The 20,628-nt window shown below is 34.8% G+C and overlaps 1 protein-coding gene across 1 annotated transcript; it reads right to left on the reverse strand.

The window, feature by feature from the left end:
* Positions 1-885: 885 nt before the first annotated feature.
* LOC126717875 (phytosulfokine receptor 1) lies at positions 886-4,716 on the reverse strand. Its single transcript, XM_050419817.1, has one exon. It carries the CDS (start codon positions 4,261-4,263, stop codon positions 1,201-1,203), a length of 3,063 nt encoding a protein of 1,020 aa, XP_050275774.1. The 5' UTR covers positions 4,264-4,716; the 3' UTR covers positions 886-1,200.
* Between the last annotated feature and the right edge of the window lie 15,912 nt (positions 4,717-20,628).

A 20,628-nucleotide genomic window follows, 5' to 3' on the forward strand; every position in this document is an offset into this window, starting at 1 on the left:
GATCCAAATCACAATAATTGATATTAACACTTCTGCTTTTGCATAACAATAATTTTTTTTTTTTTTTAATAAAATAAGAATTTGTGTTATATTGTTGTAATGTATAGAAATGGTAGTTCCACACAAGACTGAGTGAGATAGAAGGAGATCATTTGCACAAGACTAAGAGAGACTGAAGGAGACCATTTTAAATGGAGAAAATTCTAATACCTCTAGTATCATGATTAAGCGATTGGCTGAATTGCCACGCTTAATCAATAAGTTGAAATAGAGTTGGACTAGCAGACCTCAAAAATCACTCAAGATGTTTGTATGAGACCATATATTGAAGTGCAATATAAGCAAATCATGGATCAGAAACGCACAGGCTGTGAGCGAGAATAATTGGCAGAAACCTGTCAAAACTTTTACAAAAATCCAAGAAAAGTAAAATAGCAAGCAGATATGAAATACAGAATGAGCAAACCCCCAAAACCTGCTCAAAGGTGATAGAGAAGCCTAAGAAACTACTCAAAGGTGCTGCTCAAATTATTATTCCAAATGTTCCGGATTTTACAAATTCTCCCTAATTGGAAATTTAAACAAGAGCAATTTCACTTAGGTCATCCTTTTTTTCTTCTTGAATTTTCACATTATAGTTAGGACATTTCTTTCGTTAGACCAGTCCAATTGGCACCTAACTGCTAAAACTGCCAACAGTTCATGACAAAGTTTCTATTAAAAAAAGGACTTGGCCAATCACAATAACTAAGTGATAACTCCAACAGTTATTGAACTATCAATATTACACCATTTAATCAAGATAAGCATACAAGTGTATATATATGTGCAAGAGTAAGACCAGAAATGAAACTTGTTATTCTATATTGATTAAGACCCACAACAGAGAAAATTTTCAGAAATATTATTTATGCATGTTTGAAAGCCGATATTTTCTCTTACAATTGGAAGCAAGAAACTACATCTGAAAAAAAAGACTTACAATATTTTGTTGCTTTAATCAGACACCTCTCTCCTCCGTGTTCCAGAAAGGAAATGGTATTGAGAACCCAAATATGCGGGTGAATATTTACAACAAGATCACTGTTTAGAATAGAAAAACAACAATTTATATGGGTGGACATGGAACTTCTTCAAAAAAAGGTATGGTAGTATATCTCAAGCTGTACAACCAGAGTGTCGCTTGGTTACATAAGAAAACTAGATGTTGATATCAATGTTGTCCAGCCAAGAAACTAGCTGCTGAGTTGAAGGCCTCACTTTAGGGCTTTCGCTTAAGCAAAGACATGCAATCTCGAGCATCCGCGACATTTCCTTATCATTCTGCTTGTCATATACGAATGGATCAAACACCTCACTTTCCCGATTCTCCTTCTTCATCTCAAACACCCAAGAAATTAAATCCCGGGATCCTTTCGGCTTGCACATGTCCATGGGCCTCTTTCCAGTTAGAAGTTCCAAAAGAACCACCCCAAAACTATACACGTCTCCCTTGTAACTCGCAACAGAGGCTTGGCCATATTCAGGAGGGATGTAGCCTAATGTCCCTACAAGATCAGTTGTCACATGAGTATCATAGGGACTGAGTAGAAGCCTTGCAAGACCAAAATCAGCTAAGTGGGCTTCAAAATTCTCATTTAAAAGAATGTTACTTGACTTAATATCTCTGTGGAGGATATGGGGCTCGCATGATTGGTGCAAATAAGCAAGCCCCCTTGCTGCTCCTTGAGCAATTTGGAGCCTCGTATCCCAATCTAAGGAGGATGGACCATCAAGTTTTTCATGCAACCAATAATCCAAGCTACTGTTTTCCATGTAAGAATATATTAAGAGCCTGTCATTCTTGTACATGCAGTACCCTTGAAGATGGACAAGATTTGGATGCTGAGCTCTTGAGAGGGCTTCCACTTCTGCACGGAATTCTCTGTCCATCTGACCACAGTCACCAGAGAGACGTTTGATTGCAACCTTCTTACCATCAGGGAGGGTGGCTCTGTAAACCAGACCAAAACCCCCACAGCCAATGATATTTGCTTGGTCAAAATTGTTGGTAGATTTCAGAAGGTCATCAAGGGACAGCTCTTTACTGCTTTCTTTGTTTCGGAACAAAACCACTAATTTTGACCCAAGTTCTTCCAAATCTTTACCATCAGTGACAGCCTCCTCTTTCTCAGGATCAACCTCTCTTCGGCTATATGCCCTAATCACGATCATGAACATGATGATAAGAAGAAAAGCTGTTCCAAATACAATCCCAATGCTCATTCCAATGATAGTTCCTACATTTCTTCCTGATTTGTTGCGTGATGGAGGAAGATGAGGAACATCCCTTAATTGTTGACAAGGGGCATCACAAAGATTATTGCCTTCGAAGCTTGAATTTGGGAATGTCCGAAACTGACCTCCTAAAGGTATGTCCCCACTTAGATGATTGTATGCAACATTAAACTTGGAACAAAAGCTGAGACTTTGTAATGAAGGTGGTATCGTCCCTGTAAGATTGTTATAGGACAAATCCAGAGCCTCTAAGCTTGTCATCCCAGATAAATCGCTTGGAATCTGTCCTGATAAACTGTTAAACTGCAAATTAAAAACATGGAGCTTTTTCAAGTTCCCAAACTCTGGCCAGATTTTCCCAGTGAGATTGTTGTGACTTAGTTCCAGTGTTGGTGGGAAGCTCAAAACTTGGTTATACTGCAATCCTCTTGCACTCACATTCTTTTTCATAAAAAATGGGAAATCAGGGGAAGGATCCACCAATGAGATATTCCTGGAGATGAGGCTTACTAAACCAGTTAAGCTTTTCGGGATCTCCCCTGTAAATGAATTGTTAGATAGGTCCAGGTAAAAAAGACTCGTAAAGTTGCCAAACCACTCCGGAATAGCTCCATTCAAACAGTTCCACGATAAATCCAATACCTCCAATTTGTTAGAACGGCTCAACCATTGTGGTATAACACCAGTAAGTCTACAATTTGCAACAACGAGAACTTTAAGGCTTTTAAAATGCAGGGAAAGGTCAGCAGGCAATTCCTCGCCATGGAAGTTGAGGGTAAGGACCAAAGTTGTTAGGTTCTGGCATTGCTGTAGGATTTTAAGGGCAGAAGTAAGATTAGAGATACTGGAATTTGATAGTGACAGATACGAGAGACTCTGAAACTTGTTGAAGGTTTCTGGGATTTGGCCACTCAAGTTGTTCCGAGCAAGATTTAAGGTTTCCAAATTATGACAATTGGGAAGATTATCAGGCACAGGCCCGGAAAACCGATTAGAACCTAAATCAAGAGAGTACAGACTAAGCATTGTTGAACAATTAAGCTCAATTTTACCACCCAATGAATTGTTCCTCAAATTAAGCATAATGAGAGAGGGTGAATTGGACAAGGACTCTGGTATTTGACCAGTGAAGTTATTTGAATGGGCAGCAAAATACTTCAAATATGGAAAGCTATAAAAAACATCTGGGATACTTCCTGAAAACCCATTAGCTGATAAATCCAAACGAGAAAGGTTTTGAAGTTTACCGATTTCTTTGCTCAGTGGCCCGGAAAAGTTGTTATCTGGAAGAATCAAACTCTCCAAACTATGTAGCTGAAATATATTATCAGGTATACCACCTGTGAAATCATTGGCGCCCAGATAAAGGTGGTGCAAGGAGCTACAATTGCCAAGTGCTGAAAGATCACCAGACAAGTAGTTTACAGCAAGGTCCAGAATCAGAATTCTCTTTGAGTTTATACAAATATCAACAGGGATAGAACCATTCAAGACGTTCTGGGACATGTCAATGGTGTTGATTGAAGTCAAATTAATGGCTTCCGGAATTGAACCTGAAAAGTCATTAGAGCTCAAGTCTAAGAACTCTAAGTTTTGCAAACTGAACAGTGATTGAGGAAGCGAGTCTTGGAGCAAATTGTGGGAAAGATTGAGTGTTTTGAGCTGATCCAATTTGCCTAATGATTCAGAAAGTTTGCCACTTATTTTTTTCTTGAAAAGATTCAACACGACTACTCTTTCGTAATTGCCAGAAGAAGTGCTCAAACCGAGGGAGATTGAAGAGCTGCAATTGATGCCTGGCCAAGTACAGCAATCAGAAGAAGAATTGGTGTCCCACCCTTCAATTACTGACTTTAAACCATTCATGAAATCCACCAAGGCGCTCCGATCATTTGGGTGGCATGTCAGGTTCTGAGCACTCAGACGCTGGGATTGGAAGCAAAAGCCAAGAACCATCATCATCAAGCACAAATATTTGATACCCATATTGAGAAAAAAAAAGAAAGAAGAGAGAAGGTATAAGTATGTAGAATCAAGTGGCAAGAAAACCCATCTCAAGAAGCAAGAGTTCTGAGGTGGGATCAAAGGCTTTGGTCATTTTAGTCGAGGAACAAAACAAAGCAGAATATACATAAAATGATGTGTTTAATTTGCTGGGTGTGAAAATGAGTATAAGAAAAAATGAGCCAAGGGAAGGAAAGAAAAAAAAAACTTAGTAAGTAAGATACAGATAGAGAGAGGTAAGGGAAATGGTGGCTCTGAATTCAACACGTTTATGGGTCTGAATGAAAGAAATAAAGATGCTTTGCTTCTGTTTCTTTATCTATCTATTACAACGGGCAGAGAGAAGGAGAGAGATTCTTTGTAGGAGCAGAAAAAGCAGCTGGGAGAGAGAGAGAGAGAGAGAGAGAAGGTGGGTAGTGGAGGCTATAAAGTCTCAACCAAGTAAGAGCCATTGTGAATATTATTATATTTAGTAGTGGGAAGAGGAGCGTAACCGAGAATAGTGTAGGTTGGACCGGCAAAAACCGGTTTCAAGTTTTTACTTGAGATTAGGAATAGTGATGGCTGATGATAATGGAAAATGGGACAGCCAAACTGACAATGGTAATAAAAACAGAGAGAGACAGAAGTCAAAAGGTGGGTGGCGACACGTGCACTCCGAGAGTCTTACGCGGGGCCCGTCTTTATTTATAAAAATTTACAGTTGGGGAAATAGATAGATCCTAGATGGATAGATAGCAGCAGCTCTTTTCTTTTCTTTTGGTTTTGGGTTTGTGATTATGTAATCTATCAGCTGCCTAGGCTAGCCTTACCTCAATCTACACATATACTCAGCGGCGGCGCCACCTTATGAACAGGATCTGAAAAAAAAATTTATATATAATAATTTAAAATTTTATATTTATTTGCCTTTTAAAAAAATTTTGAGACTGCCCTGAATTTTTTTATGTCAATAAAATTAAATTTTGGTCTATAATTTAAGGAACTTAACAATATATTAGGATCTTATAAGCAAAAAAGAAAAACAAAAAAAAAATTATAATAAAACTACTTATAGTGGCTGGCTTGATTCCTTCGACTAAACAATTTTCAACACAATTTTCAAGTTTTTATTATTTTTCCTCATCAGACATATATTACTTCCTATTTTTAATTATTTTTTCTTGTTTATTCTTAATCACACACGTCTTCTGTCTCCTCGATTTTTACACTTCATACTTTTAAATTTTATCACATCTTCATTTACACTTTTACATCTACGTTTTGCCTTCCTCCTTGTTCGTAACTTCTGTGTCTTTTACCAGTACTAGTGCGACAATGCCTCTTCTCAAGTTTTGAGTCTAGAATTTCTCAATACGATTTTTTTTTAGCTGTACAGGTACCTTTGTTCATTTATTTATTTATTTATTTTTCCTTTTGAGGTTTTTTGGTTTACATGCAAATTTGTTTTGGTTTTAAGAACATTTTTTTTTTTTTTTTAAGTACAAACTTCATGCCGGACAAATCTTGAATTTCGGCTGGTATTTATCAAAACACCCCGAAACACCCGAAATATACCAGAATGATCTGAAATGTTTCCCGAAGTGGAATAGGGTGGGTTATTGTTCCGGTTTGTTTACCGGCACGGTATTTTCAGGCTGGAACGGAATGAAATTAATAACATTCAATCAAACCTAATTACCTAAAGGCTAAAAATAAATAAGATTGTGTAATTTATACTTCTTAAGAAACACCCTAAACAAAATTCATGGAGCCGTTACCGCATATACTCTATTTATATAAGGTTGGAGAATTTATATAAAAAACACACTCTCAGTTTATTCCTTATATTTTTTTGTTAGGTATTTTAATTTTTAAAAATCTATGCTTTAAAAGCATACAGAAAACTGTAATTTTTTCATATTAATATCAATAGTGATTAGTGAAGATGAAAAACAGAAATCGTAAAAAAAAAAAAAGTTCGATTGAAACCATTTCATAAATGGATAAAGTTTAGTTATAAAATTTGTTGTAGTTTAAACCTAGAACCTCACCTAATATCTTTATTAGAGGTGATTTTGACAAATTCACAATTGGATTACATTTTCTTTTTATATCTTTCATACTTGCAAAATTTTTAGAAAATTAAAGATCAATAGTTATGTCATCAATAAATTTTTTAAATTGCAAGTTTTTGTAGTTTAAAACTTTGCATAAAATATAAACTTAAAAATCATATAGTAAATAATATCTGATTTGTACAAAATTTGACATTTGTATTAAGAGTATAAAAAACATGTAATTTAATGGTTAGATTTTTAAAATATATAGTAATGTTAATTTTTTAAAATGAAGTTGTAGCCTTAGACTATAACCAATTTTGTAGCTAAATTTTGTCATTTCATAAATTTAGAACTTAAATTTTTTTTTTTTTTTAAGTGATAGATCTGCAAACAACTCCTCATAATCTATATTGTAATATTGAAAAAAAAAATTATTTATTTAATTGTACACTAACTATTATAACAACATATGTCATAACTGATGGCTTGTTTGGATGGAGGGGGAGTAGAGGAGAATAGAGTAGAGTTAGCTAAAAATAAGCTAATTTTGTGCTAAATCTACTCTACTCTACTCTACTCCCCTTCCCTCTCTCTTGATCCAAACAGACCATTAATATATTGAAGATTTTTCTTATAAATTAATTTGGATATGTCCTAAAAATCTTTTGACAAATTCAAGAAGGTATGAAGTTTGCAATTTCACTTTACATGTTAAATGAGAAGTAATGAGTTCTTCATTGCGGAAATTGTCTTTGTCAAGATTATTATTTAAAAAAAAAAAAAAAACATTACTAAATAAAGTTACTATTACTTGATATAGACAAATTTTACTTTTATTCTATAAAAAATGAAAGCAAAAGGCAAACAAATAAACAATTAGTGGAAATAATTTAACTTAACCACACTACTTGCAAAAAATTTGTTGAACCTTTTTCATTCCTAAACATACCCGAAACCAAATTCATAGCAAGAATAAAACCCAGTGTGACCACATATGTAAGTTCTGTGGAATATACTTTTTCCATCTGACTATGGCTAGTAATTCAAATACGTTTTGTTGAATAATGAATATGAAAGAAAGTAGAAAATAACCGAAGTCCAAAACGAAGATACAGAGGCATCTAAAGTCATCAGTAAATCCCCCTAATTCAAACAAATCAAGCGAAGAACAGAACACCAATGCAATGCTACCAACAGCTACAAGTTTGCAATTCATAAACTAGTTCAGATCATGGGAGGGAAGTCTACTCTCAAACTCGAAGTATATGGAACCCACGTCCATCACATCTGCCCAAAAGAAACAAAAACAAAAACAAGTTATTGGAATTTAGGCAAAATAACTAGCTCTTTTGGTAGATTCATTATACACATTAAGAAACAAAGCCCATTTTGCATTCGAACAAGCCCTGGGGATCACAATTTTGCTCAAGCGGGTTCATTTCAAGACCACAATCCAAATGATAGGTTTTGGTTGTATCATGACCGTAAATTTGCGGTAATCTTTTAACAATTCTTGTGTGGAAGCAAATATTGTTTACAAATAATAACTTCTTCGTGCCTATAAGACATTTAAGTTTCCTTGTTTGTTTATTAAACTCGTTTTCATTGTTTGCACTTTTATTCCCAAACAATTCCTATAGATTTCTGTCGTCTTCTATTCATAGCAAGTCGAATTGCTCCACTAATCTGAGAACAATTTGTTTGAACAGTAGGTAAAATTAAATATTAAATACATACGATAACAGTTTTACTGTTTCCTAGGAGGATCGGTATCAATTTTAATTACCAAAACTGGCTATAAATAAATAAAAAACATTTAGGCAATTGATGATTTTATTCATTTAAATGGTATCTTCATTTTGTTAAGCGTAACCTTCAATTCAAACCCATTGAATATGTCTTCTCAAAAAAAAAAGACCCATTGAATATGTATATATCTTATTAATTTGACCAAAACAAAATTTGACGCCAAGTGTCAAGTCATTATAATTTCAAATCTGGTCAGGTAGAATTTTATTATAGACTCTTCAAATGATATGAATAATTTTACTAGAAAAGAAGTAATCACTTTCGATACTTGTTATGGGTGCTTCTTAATGCATAGGTTGTTCCGGTCTTCAGTCAGTAGTTAGTATGATGCAACACAATTCACTATAATGCTAAGGATATGGCTTGTGTTCAGTGCATCTATGCATTTGATACGACACGATGTAGACACGTGTCTGATAGGGAATATTTTCACCAGTTAGTAAATTTTTTCTAACATCCTACAGTCTTTGGTTACCAAAAGCATCATGAGCTTACCAAAAGAATATTCGGTCACCAAAAGTATCGTTGGTCACAAAGGGAATGTGGCACCATGCGCTACACTCCACTCTGACGGTTGCCACGTATCAATGAGTCGTCAGGCACCTTCCCTGACATCGCGTGACACGTTTCGCCTTGACGGTCGTCACATATCAAGAGGTCGTCAGGTACCAAGGGGTCGTTAGGGAGCTAACGGTCATTAAGGGCCCAGCGGTTGTCAGGTACCTTTTTTGACACCGTGCGACATTCTCCGCCTTGACAGTCGTCATGTATAAATGGGTCGTTAGGTACCAAGGGGTCGTCAGAGACCTAGTGGTTGTTAAAGACCCAGCAATCATCAGGTACCTTCCTTGACACCGCACGACATGCTCCGCCCTAACGGTCGCCACATATCAATGAGTCATCACGGACCCAACAATCGTAAGGTACCTTCCCTGACATCATGCGACACAGTCTGCCTTGACGGTCGTCACATATTAATGGGTCGTCAGGTACCAAAGGGTTGTTAGGGACCCAGTGGTCGTCAGGTACCTTCCCTGACACCACACAACATGTTCCACCCTGACGGTCATTGCATATCAATGAGTTGTCATGAACCTAGTGGTGGTCAGGTACTTTCCCTGACACCATGTGACACATTCCGCTCTGACAATCGTCACGTATCAATGAGTTGTCAGGGACCTAGCGGTTGTCAGGTACCTTCCCTAACACAACGCGACACACTCCACCCTGACAGTTGTCACATATCAATGGGTCGTCAGGTACTAAAGGGTTGTTAGGGACCCAGTGGTCATTAGGTATCTTCCTTAACATTACGTGACATGCTCCGCCCTAACGATCGTCACATATTAATGAATCATCATGAACCCAGCGGTCGTCAGGTACCTTCCATAATATTGTGCAACATGTTTTGCCCTAATGGTCGTCATATATCAATGGGTTGTTAAGAACCAAGGGGTCTTCAGGGACCCAACGGTTGTCAAGTACCTTCCTTGACACAACGCAACACGCTCCGCATTGACAGTCGTCACGTATTAATAAGTCATTAGGTTCCCAGCGGTTTTCAAGTACCTTCCCTGACACTGCGTGACACGCTCTGCCTTGACGGTTGTCACATATTAATGGGTTGTCAAGTACCAAGGGGTCGTCAGGGACCTAGCAATCATCAGGTGCCTTCCTTGACATTGCGTAACACGCTCTACCCTGATGGTCGTCACATATCAATGGGTCGCCAGGCACCTAGGGGTTGTCAGGGACCTAGAGGTCGTCAGGTACCTTCCTTGATACCAGACGACACATTTTACTCTGATGGTCGTCATGTATTAAGGGGTCATCGAGTACCCTACTCATCTCCTAGAACATGTAGACACTAACTCGTCTAAATCGATGAGACACTTTTGACAGACGACCCACTATACTCTTCCAATCAACAAACCAACTTACACACTAATAAAGGTATTTTCTTCCAATAAAGTCTTTTAAGCACTTTGACCCATCAAGATGGAATACTCTGCCACTAACTTGTCAAGGTATATGCCTCTTATGGTGGGACCAGCCAACTACGAACCCATTGGGATGAACTCCTCATTTGACTTCCTTAAAGTCTCTGCAAATCAGTGCTCCACGTATTTGCCTGACAGATGGTCACGTTTTATCCTCCGTATTCATATCGACGGACAGATGGTGATACCAACGAACGGATGGTCATACCGATGGTTAAGTAACTAGGTCCTACAAAACTTTATGTATTCTCCACTCATGCATCCCTATATGAAAAAAACTTGCGCGCCACACCCAAAGTCCATACTTCACACTCGTGTCTTCCCTATATGGGAAGAAAAGCCCAAGATCTTGGGGTCTTAATTCCAAATCTTCTCTACAAGGAAAAACCCTACATTCAAGGGATCTTGGTTGGCTCTACACCATTATATAAGCACTAAGCCTTCTCTTCCTTAAGGTATGTGCAATTTTCTAACTTTTACACTTTTGAGTTATTAAAGATTCTTTTATCATTAATTTAACTTTTGAAGAGTCTTTGGCTAGCACCCTACCGATGCTCTCTGTAGGTTCTTTATCTTCTTTGTTCTTCATGTATCTCATTCGACGCGTGTGTGGATGATCAACGTACTGACGACTTTATTCATCATCAGTGTTCAAAACTAGATAGTGTCCAAATTGTACCGTGTCAAGTGCACAAATGCACTTGTGTGTACATTGGACACAAGTTTTACCCTATCACCAATATATTTTCTGTTTTTTTTTTAATATTTATCTTTATTTATTTTTCTTATGAATACATTAATATATGCAGTGCATGGTGATTACGTATAGAGCCAAACATTTTTTCAACGAATATAACATCTTGACATCTTTAAAAGATACTGTTTCATATTTGGTTTTAACTATTCAAAATGTGTTAATTTTTAAAAAATGAATAATGATACTGGAAACATTGACCAAAATTGTGTTCATTTCTAGAAAAGGTTGCTCAAAAAATGGAACACGTTACGTTTGAAGTCATCCGTGATTGGATTGCGAAACTATGAAAAAGTAAAAATACGAAAACACAATCATTTTGTTATGCAATTTCATCATTTTTAATCCTTAAAATCTTCATTTTGCCAGCTTTAAAATAGGCGTTCATATGAGGTTGTTGTCCTTAAAACATACTGAAATAATATGTAATTTATTATTGGGCCGCCAGCCAAAAGTTTGAGATTAGTTTATTTGTTTAGCTCCAAAATGAATAAAAAACATTTGAGGTTGGCAATAATTTTTAATAGTTGAGCACAGTCAAATATGTCCCAATAGACTTTCTCAAGGAATAAAACAATTCCAATAGACAAACTGAGAATGTCAGACTCACAACAATAGTCAATTATAAACTGCATGAAGCGAAATAAGACTTTTTCTTGGGTTCAGACAGTCTTTGGGACCCATCTTAGAAGATCTTGTGGGCCAGATGAACTAACAGGATCAAGCAAGTAATTTGGGGGAGGTTTGGGTCCGTGTCAAGTAGTATTGGATCTAATTGTGATATGTGTCCATTTTTAGATATTTGTTATCATTTAATTGGATCTAGTGTAGTAGAAGCACTGGATCTAATCCAGATCCAGTAAATTGTCATAACTTATTATTGAATTGGTCAAAATTATATTTTTACATCCTATACTTTAGGGTTTATTTCATATTAACAATCTTATAAATTTAAAAATTTTCAAATTAAATCTTAATATTTAAGATTATCACAAATCAAACATTACAGTTTTGTTATTTTCAAATCACCCTAAAGTTTTTAAATTGTGTCAATTTTAAGTCCCAATCAAATGTGAAAACTAAATCTAAAAAGGCCAAAATGTCCAAAGTTTAAGTTGATATCATTTAAAAAGTATAAGGCTTGAATTAAAACTAAAGAAACAGTTTCAAATTTCATAGGTTAATTTGAAACTTTTGAAACTATTAGGCTAAAATATCTATACTACTATTTAAAAGACTTCTCCTGTTTGGATTCCTTAATTTTGATGCCTAAAATAACCTCATCATTCCCACTTACAAGTTTTCAATTAATGAGGATAGATATGTAAATTAAAACTCCTACATTTTAAGACCAACAAACTCACGTATACTTTGCCAGTTTTTATCTCACTTTCTATCTCTCCTTTTTCTTCAGATTGAAGACAATCAGTTTAGCTCTACATCCTCCTTTCTTCTACTTCTACTTTCGGATCTGGTTTCTAAACAATTTAAACAGCTAATGTTAGAGGTTCCAACAACTTTTCAGGTTTTATCTTTAACAAGTTTCTCTTTATTTATTTATTTTTTCTTTTGTTTATCATTGATTTTCTTTGAATTCTTACCTGCCATGGCTGCCAAATTACCCGTGGGTGAATGTGATTAGGGATTCAAAGGTGTTTGACAGTGACTTATTACCTGTGGCTCGTGGCTGACTTGGAAATTTCAAATAAGAGGGTTTGTGCTTGAACTGACTTCTTGAGAAATGATATTGGTTAGGCTCTTTCTTTTTCTTTTGGAAACTCTTTTTGAGTTTTTTTTTTTTTTTTTTGGAAGCTACTTGGTTTGGTTTTTTTTTTTTTATTAGGAATTTATGCTTTTTTTTTTCTTTCTTTCTAAATCTCTTCTTCCCTATTTGAAAAGTATTTTCTATTTACAGTCAATTACTACTTCGTCCTTCCTTTTTTTTTTCTGTTTAAAAAAAAAAAAAAAAAAACTCAAATACTCTTAATGGTTCGGTTACTCTTTTTTTTTTTTTTAATAAATCTTTTTTATAGGGAAGTATGTTGGGTTACTTTAAAGAAAAGAAAGAAAAAATGTAAAAAAAAAAAAAAAAAAAAAAAAATTCTCCTATCAAAATCAAGTTTTTTTTTTTTTGAAATCTCAAACAAAAATAATTAAATCTAAAATAAAGTGATAAACATCAATTGGTTATAGATAAACTTCTCAGATTCAGATCCTCTACGATTCCTAAGGTACTCTACTAATAAATTTCTTTAAATCCTAACAATTTTTTATCTATACTACCTACAAGAGGATTTCCTTCTTTCAACTGGACTATTTTTAAGTAAAAATTATGCTCATCCATTATCCAATAACTTCTCACGTAGGTGTTTAAAAAATAGGGTCAATAATGTCATACTAATTTCCCTTTTTTCCACATTCAGACTTGCTTTTTTTTTCAATTTCTTTTCATGTTCTTTTTCATTTAAAAAAAAAAATTCACAGTCTGGTTCATCCAGTAAGGATGAGGTTTTTTTGTTTTGCTATATATTTTTCACGTTCTTTTTCAATAGGTAAGGATGAGTTTTTATTTATTTATTTATAGAATTATTGATGTAGGTTATAGTGGGATAAGGATAGGGGTCACACAAATTCTCCACATTAATCTTTTTAATTGCCCTAAAATTTAGTTTTTTTATTTTCTTTCAAAAACAAATATCCTAAAAATTAGATTTTTTTTTTAACATATTTCTTTTCACGTTCATTTTTATTTTGTATGGATGAGGGTTTTTTTTTTTTTTTTGTTATATTTTTTTTCACCTTCTTTTTCATTTTGTACATACGGATGAGTTTTGTTTTGAATAGAATTATTGATGTAGGTTACCATGGGATAAGGATAGGTTTTTTTTTTTTTTTTTTTAATAAAAATTTTATTCAACTTACCATGGGTTTTTGTTTTGATAATTAGGTTTGTTTTGAAAACATAAGTTAGTAGGAAAGTGGTTTTATCTCTATATATTAAGAGGATTCATATAGTTAGTTGTTGTATTTTTTATTTTCAAAATACCACCAATTTAATTAATGGGATAATTACACTTTGCCCACCTGTGGTTTGCCTCTAATTCTATGTGCCTACCCGTGGTTTCAATTTTAACACTTTACCCACCTGTGATTTCCTTCGTTAGTAATCTGTAACCCACCTCTGTTAAAATTAAGGGTAAATAGGTATTTTTGTACAAGTTTTATGTCTCTCTCCTCCCAAAACAAAAAATTGCACAAAAATGCAAGAGAAAGAAGATCAAAAAGTGGTATTTGTTTCTCTTTCCCTTCACACAAATCTTGAACATGATGAACATACCCAAAAAAAAAAAAAAAAAAAAAAACCCAGATCAACCTATCACTGACTTAATGAAACATCTTCAAAAAATCATTAAGCTGTAAGATTAGCATGTCACAACTCTTTAAAATTGACACATCAGATTTTTATTTTATTTTAGTTTGGTCATCTGGTTGGTTTTTTTTTTTTTTTTTTTTTTTTTTTTTTTTTTTTTTTTTTTTTTTTTTTCAAATAAATAAAAAACTTAGATGTGAACCCTTTTTAAACTTGGAGGCGCTTTCGATTAAGGAGGTCTTTCGCTGGAGTGGTGGAGCTGTATGGTCTAGGTAGCGCTTGAGTAGCACAATGAAGGAGCTTACGTTTTAGATCTGAAACCCAATCCCATTCCTATAGCCAACTAGTTTTAGACCTCTTAAAGGAAGGTTGTGGTCTGTGCAACAAAATTATGGGTTAATGAACAAAAGTGCAAACCTTTTGAATTTTGTTACCATGGATATAATGTTAAACCAAACGAAAAGCTTAGGAAATTTCATTGTCTTCCCACACCACATCTAAAATTAATCTCTCCATTTTAAAGGTATGGGCTCCACTCACCCTAAAACGCATCACCAATTATTCTCACCCGCAACATCATTTTGCTTTCAAAGCAATAATCTCAGAAAACCCACCAACTTTGCTTCTCCGCTGCATCCTGAAGAACAGCTTGGATTGTGGAAACTATGTTCTTCAATTTTTCAAGCTCGTCTCGGACACCCCAGAGCAATCCAATCTCTTGGAAAATCTGGGATCCCAAATTTTTGATTATTTTCTGTGCAGCGCCATAAAGGATTGCTTCGGACATGGCTTCGTAGTGGGTGAAAAGAACGCTAGAAGAGCAAGAGAAAAGCCAGATCTGGGAGGGTTTGGAGTGGTCGGCCATGGCTGGGTTTGGCTTTGGAATGGTCGGCCATGGCTGGGTTTGTTGTGGTGTGGTCGGCCATGGCTGGGTTTGGCTTTGGAGTGGTCGGCCATGGCTGGGTTTGTTGTGGTCAGCCATTTGATTTTTTTTTTCTTTGAACAAATTAGTAACCATTGTGGTGAAAGAGAGACAACAAGGCAAATATATATTTGTGGAGGCTGATTTGAATTTGATTTTTCTAGGTCTATGTTCTTCATGTTGTAAATTGTGTTATGTTTTGATTTTAATAAATTTCTTAGTACAAGCACAAAAAATAAGTATGAGGAAGAAGATGAAGAACTCTCTTTCTCTCATGGTTTTGCTTTATTTGATTTGTATTAGTTTGTTCTTCTCTCATGGTTTTGCTTCATTTGATTTATATTAGTTTTCTGGGTTTATGTTCTTCATGTTTGTGTATGTTCTTCATGTTTGTGAATAATGAGAAACCAATACTATATTTTAATCTTGTTTTTCTCTTTTTTTTTTTTTTTTTTTTTTTTGTTTTTTTGGGAGGAGAGAGACATAAAACGGGTGTAAAAATACCTATTTACCCTTAATTTTAACAGAGATGGGTTACGGATTACTAACGGAGGAAATCACAGGTGGGTAAAGTGTCAAAATTGAAACCACGGGTAGGCACATAGAATTAGAGGCAAACCACAGGTGGGTAAAGTGTAATTATCCCTTAATTAATTTATCCTTATTCCTAAAAAATAAAAATGAGGTTAAAATCGTAAATTGATAAAAAAAAAAAAAAAAAAAAAACTACCAATGTTTATAAAACTACCCCATGTTCTATAAAACTTTCCACTACCCCCATGTACACATCCAAAACTACCCTCATGTTCCTATAAAAAAACCTACCTCATGTTCTAAAAAAGAAAAAATACCATAAGTTCCCATAAAAAAAAATAAAAAAAAAACCTAAAAAAAGAGAGTCTCATTGCATGCGCAAAGCGTGTGTGATGAGGCTAGTAGGGTTTAAAGTATGATTTGTTATAGTTAATTTCTTCTCATTCAACTATCAACTATAAGTTGATGAGACAAAATGATCCAAAATTTTTCACTAAAGCAAGGCTTTCAAATTAAGTGGATTTTAGTTTGATAATTTTTGCTTAAGAAACCTCTCCCCAACCCCCCCCCCCCCCCCAAAAAAATTGTTAATTGGGACTGTTTTAAAAGTATTTTGGGCGATATAATTAATTTTAAATCTCATCTCTTTTAAAAGTATTCTAAGACCATGGGAATGTCTAGAATTGTATGTTCAAGTAGTTGTTTGCCTGGGTCTATAGATTCTCATGGAGGAAGAATTAAGGTTGTGTTTGGTTCCTGTAAAATATTTTCTAGAAATGCTATTTTCTAGAAAGGAAAATATTTTCAAGTATTTGGTTGCATTATGAAAATTGCTGTAGAAAATATTTTCATGTGTTTGGTTCTATTCTGAAAATGCTATTTTCCTACAAATTTTTTACACGACAATTCAGCCCACAGCAGCAAACTCCGGCAATCAAAAGCCACAACCACCAAAACACCACCACCACACCACCACAACAACAACAAAAATCAAAATCACACAGAAATCAAAATCACAGAGAGAGAGAGATCGGTGGGTCGAAGATCGGTGGGTTGAAGGCGAGATCGAGCGGCGCGATGCTGCGATCGACGAGCCTGATTCGTGCGATCATCAGACCGGAGCTCGTGAGATCGAGCGACGTGGTGCGATCAGCGCGGTGCTGCGATCGACGAGACTGGTGCGACTAGTGCGTGCAATCGTCGGACTGGAGCTAGGGGTTCGCCGGCGATCGTCGGACTGGACTGGAGCTTGGGGTTCGCCCTCTTCTTCCTCTCTCTCTCTCTCTCTCTCTCTCTCTCTCTCTCTCTCTCTCTCTCTCTCTCTCTCTCTCTCTCTCTCTCTCTCTCTCTCCAGAATTCATTTGAAGTGAAAATAGGAACGGAAATGAATTTCCGTGGTCAAAGGGTATTTTTTATGGTCAACTGAAATTGATTTCCGGAAAATTTTATTTTCCGGATCAACCAAACACCCGCATTTATGGAAAAGCATTTTCAGAAGTGATTTTCACCCAAAACAAACACAGTCTAAGTGAAAAATCTGGTAATTTCTTCAAGTAGGTGTGCCCAGAGCTTGCCGACAGTACCTCATTTGAAAAGTGGTAGGCAAATGTGTAAAAATTTCTTGTTTGTGCAAAATCATCTCGAGAATTCTGTTGTCAACCCCGTTTCCTGATTTTCCAAACCAAACTTGATTTCTTAAAAACTCTCTTTTTCAGGAAGAAATGCCGTCAAAAATTCTATTTTCAACCCAGTTTTATGATTTTATACGAATTCTATTTTTTTTTTCCTTTCAAAAAACTCTCTCTTTAAAGTACAAATGATGTCAACTATGCTGTTTTAAACCTAGTTTCCTAACTTTTCACTAAAAATATGTATTTTCAATATTCCCCTTTTAAAGAAAAAATTCTTTCAACATTTGTATTAATCCCTGTTTTCATTTTTCTTTTTTCACTTATAATACTAATTTTCAAAACCTTCATTCTAAAGCCAAAATTATATAAAAAATTCAATTTAAGCTAGATTTCCTAATTTTTTCACTAAGAATCTGTATTTTCAAAAATTCTCTTTTTAAAGCAGATTTTTTTTGGGGTGAAAAATTATCTTTTAAACTTGGTGTCAATATTATATTTTGTCCCTCCTCAATTTGCGTGCAAGATCCCTAAATGATTTTAGTCATTCATGTTTTTACTTGAGGACGGTAGGATTGTCTTGAACAGTGTGTTCAAGTAGCTATTTTCCTGAGTACTTGGTTCCTCCAGGCAGGGGAAATAAGTGAAAAAATTGGTAATTTCCTCAAATTTGAGCCAAGAGCTTTTTGCCGACGGTACTTCATTTGACCCAATCTAACGTCAAGAGGACCAAGAAACAAGCTCTGGAAAGTGGTTGGGGGACTGGTGCAAAATTGTCCCAAGAATTTTGTCGTCAACCATGTTTCCTAATTTTCCACTAAAAGAACTAAATTCTCAAAAACTCTCTATTTCAAGAAGAAATGCTGTGAAAAATTCTATTTTCAACCTAATTTTCTGTTTTTTTTAATTACTTTTTAATTTTTTTTTAACTCGCCTTTTAAAGTACAAATGATGTTAACAATTTTGTTTTATACCTAGTTTCTTGACTTGTTGCTAAAATATGAATTTTCAAAACCCCCCCTTTTTAAAGCAATAGTTCTGTCAAAATTTTGTTTTATTTTCAAAATATTACTTTTCAAACCTTCATTTTTAAAAAAGTGATTATGTAAAAAATTCAGTTTAAACTAGATTTGTTGATTTTTCACTAAAAATTTGCTTTTTCAAAAATTATCTTTTTAAAGCAAAAATTTTGTGAAAATTTCTATTTTAAACCCGGTGTCAATACCATATTTTGTCCCAATTCGATTTGAGTGCTGGACCCCAAAATTTTTCTAAAAATCATGTTTTTACCCGTAGACCGTGAGAATGTCGGATGTCCTGAAGATTGTGTTCAAGTAGAAGGCAGAGGCATTGAGAGAAAATTTTGATAATTTCTTCAAGTGCCTAGAGCTTTCTGACGGTACCTTATTTGAGCCAATATGTAAGGTCAAATGACCAAAAACCAAGCTCGGGAAGTGGTTGGAAGGCTTGGGAAAATTTCCTATATTTGCAAAATCAGCCTGTGAATTCTATTGTCAACTCTGTTTCTCGATTTTCCATTAAAAAAAATGGTTTCTAGATAAATCTCTTTTTCAAGAAGAAATCTTATCAAAAATTCTATTTTTAATCCAGTTTTTTGATTTTACACGAAAAAATTTAGATTTTTTTTATTATAAAAAACTTTCTTTTTAAAGTAGAAATGATGTCAACAATTTTGTTGTAAACCTGGTTTCCTAACTTTCCTCTCAAAATCTGAATTTTCAAAAAACCCCTTTTTTAAAGAAAAAAGTCTATCAAAATTTTGTTTTATACCCTGTTTCGAGTTTTATCCAAAAATATGATTTTTTAAACCATAAATTTGAAAGCAAAATTTATGTCTTATAGTGACATATAAGGATATAACAAACTGGGCATGACACATATTAGGCATAGCACATACAAGACATTGCACAAACAAGGCATAAGGCATAGCACATGCGAGGCATGTCACATAGCAAATACAATGCATAGCACATAGAATAGGGCATGGAACATACAAGGTATGACAAAAACAAGGCATAAAGCATAATACATACAAGGCATATATAGCACATATAAGGCATGGCACAAACAAGGCATAGAGGCATAGGGCATAGTACATAGAAGGCATTACAAATAACAACTCATGGATATTGAAATCAAATTACTCATACAAAAGCATAAAGATAACATATCATGGAAAATGGACACATACAAATCACATTCAAATATCATGGTGAATGTACAAATACAATTATCCAAGTGAGTGTGAATATTCAAAGATGTGTACATCCACATAGTCCAAAATATATACCCAAACATGGAATAATCATCAAAATTAAGCATCAATTTATGCTATGTTTGTTTCACTTTAAAATGTTTTTAAACATAAAATATTTCCAATGAAAACATTTTCAGTTTTTAGGTATTTAGTGTAATTTTTTCAGGTACAACCCACCAAAACATATGGCTTAACCACTGAAGACTACAATTTGGCAGTCGAAATAGTGGTCCAGTATTTTAAGTTATGATTTTAGTGCATTGTAAGAGTGTCTAAGAATGTGTAGAATAGTATGATTGCATTAGTATTTTTCCTTTAGCTATTGTTTTTTAAGTTATCATCACTAGTATTATATATCAGTGATGATGAATATTAGGCTTTCTTTCCGCTTCCACAACCTTGAGAATCATATCTATCAAATGCATCAACACACCATCCTCCTAAAAACCCCACTTAATAATTATCTGACAAGTGGTGAGTGTATTTGAGTTAAACCTTCCTTATTACGAAAGACGAAAGATCAAAACCACAGCTGACAGCACTGCACTGATCACTGATGGGCCATGGGGATATTAAGGAAAGGGAAGAAAGCAATCACCATGTCCAATTAATCTCTGGATGGAGCACTAAGTACAGACCCATTAGTCGAATATATTTAAGATATCTTTTTTTTCATGAAAACCTGACCTGCTTACCATTACTCAGCCGCCCTGACATGGTGGATTTGGGCCTGCCAAGTGTCAGGTTTTAAAATCAGAAATCCATTTACAAAGTATTATGATTTATTCGTTTTTGTTAAGCAAAGATATATTATATTTATATATATGATGGGAATCTGCGCAAAAGATTGTGTATATAATGACAATGTATGCAATCATGTGGGCACAGCGTGACTCAATTTGTCATCCTCAGTAGTATTGGTGTGTTGACGCAGCAGTCGAATGGAGTTTATTTGTTTATTAAGGTAGTGGTTTCTATTCGGAATACTATTTTTTGGGACCATTGACTAG

Source organism: Quercus robur, chromosome 3 (assembly GCF_932294415.1).
Source record: "Quercus robur chromosome 3, dhQueRobu3.1, whole genome shotgun sequence".
NCBI classification, from domain to species: Eukaryota; Viridiplantae; Streptophyta; class Magnoliopsida; order Fagales; family Fagaceae; genus Quercus; species Quercus robur.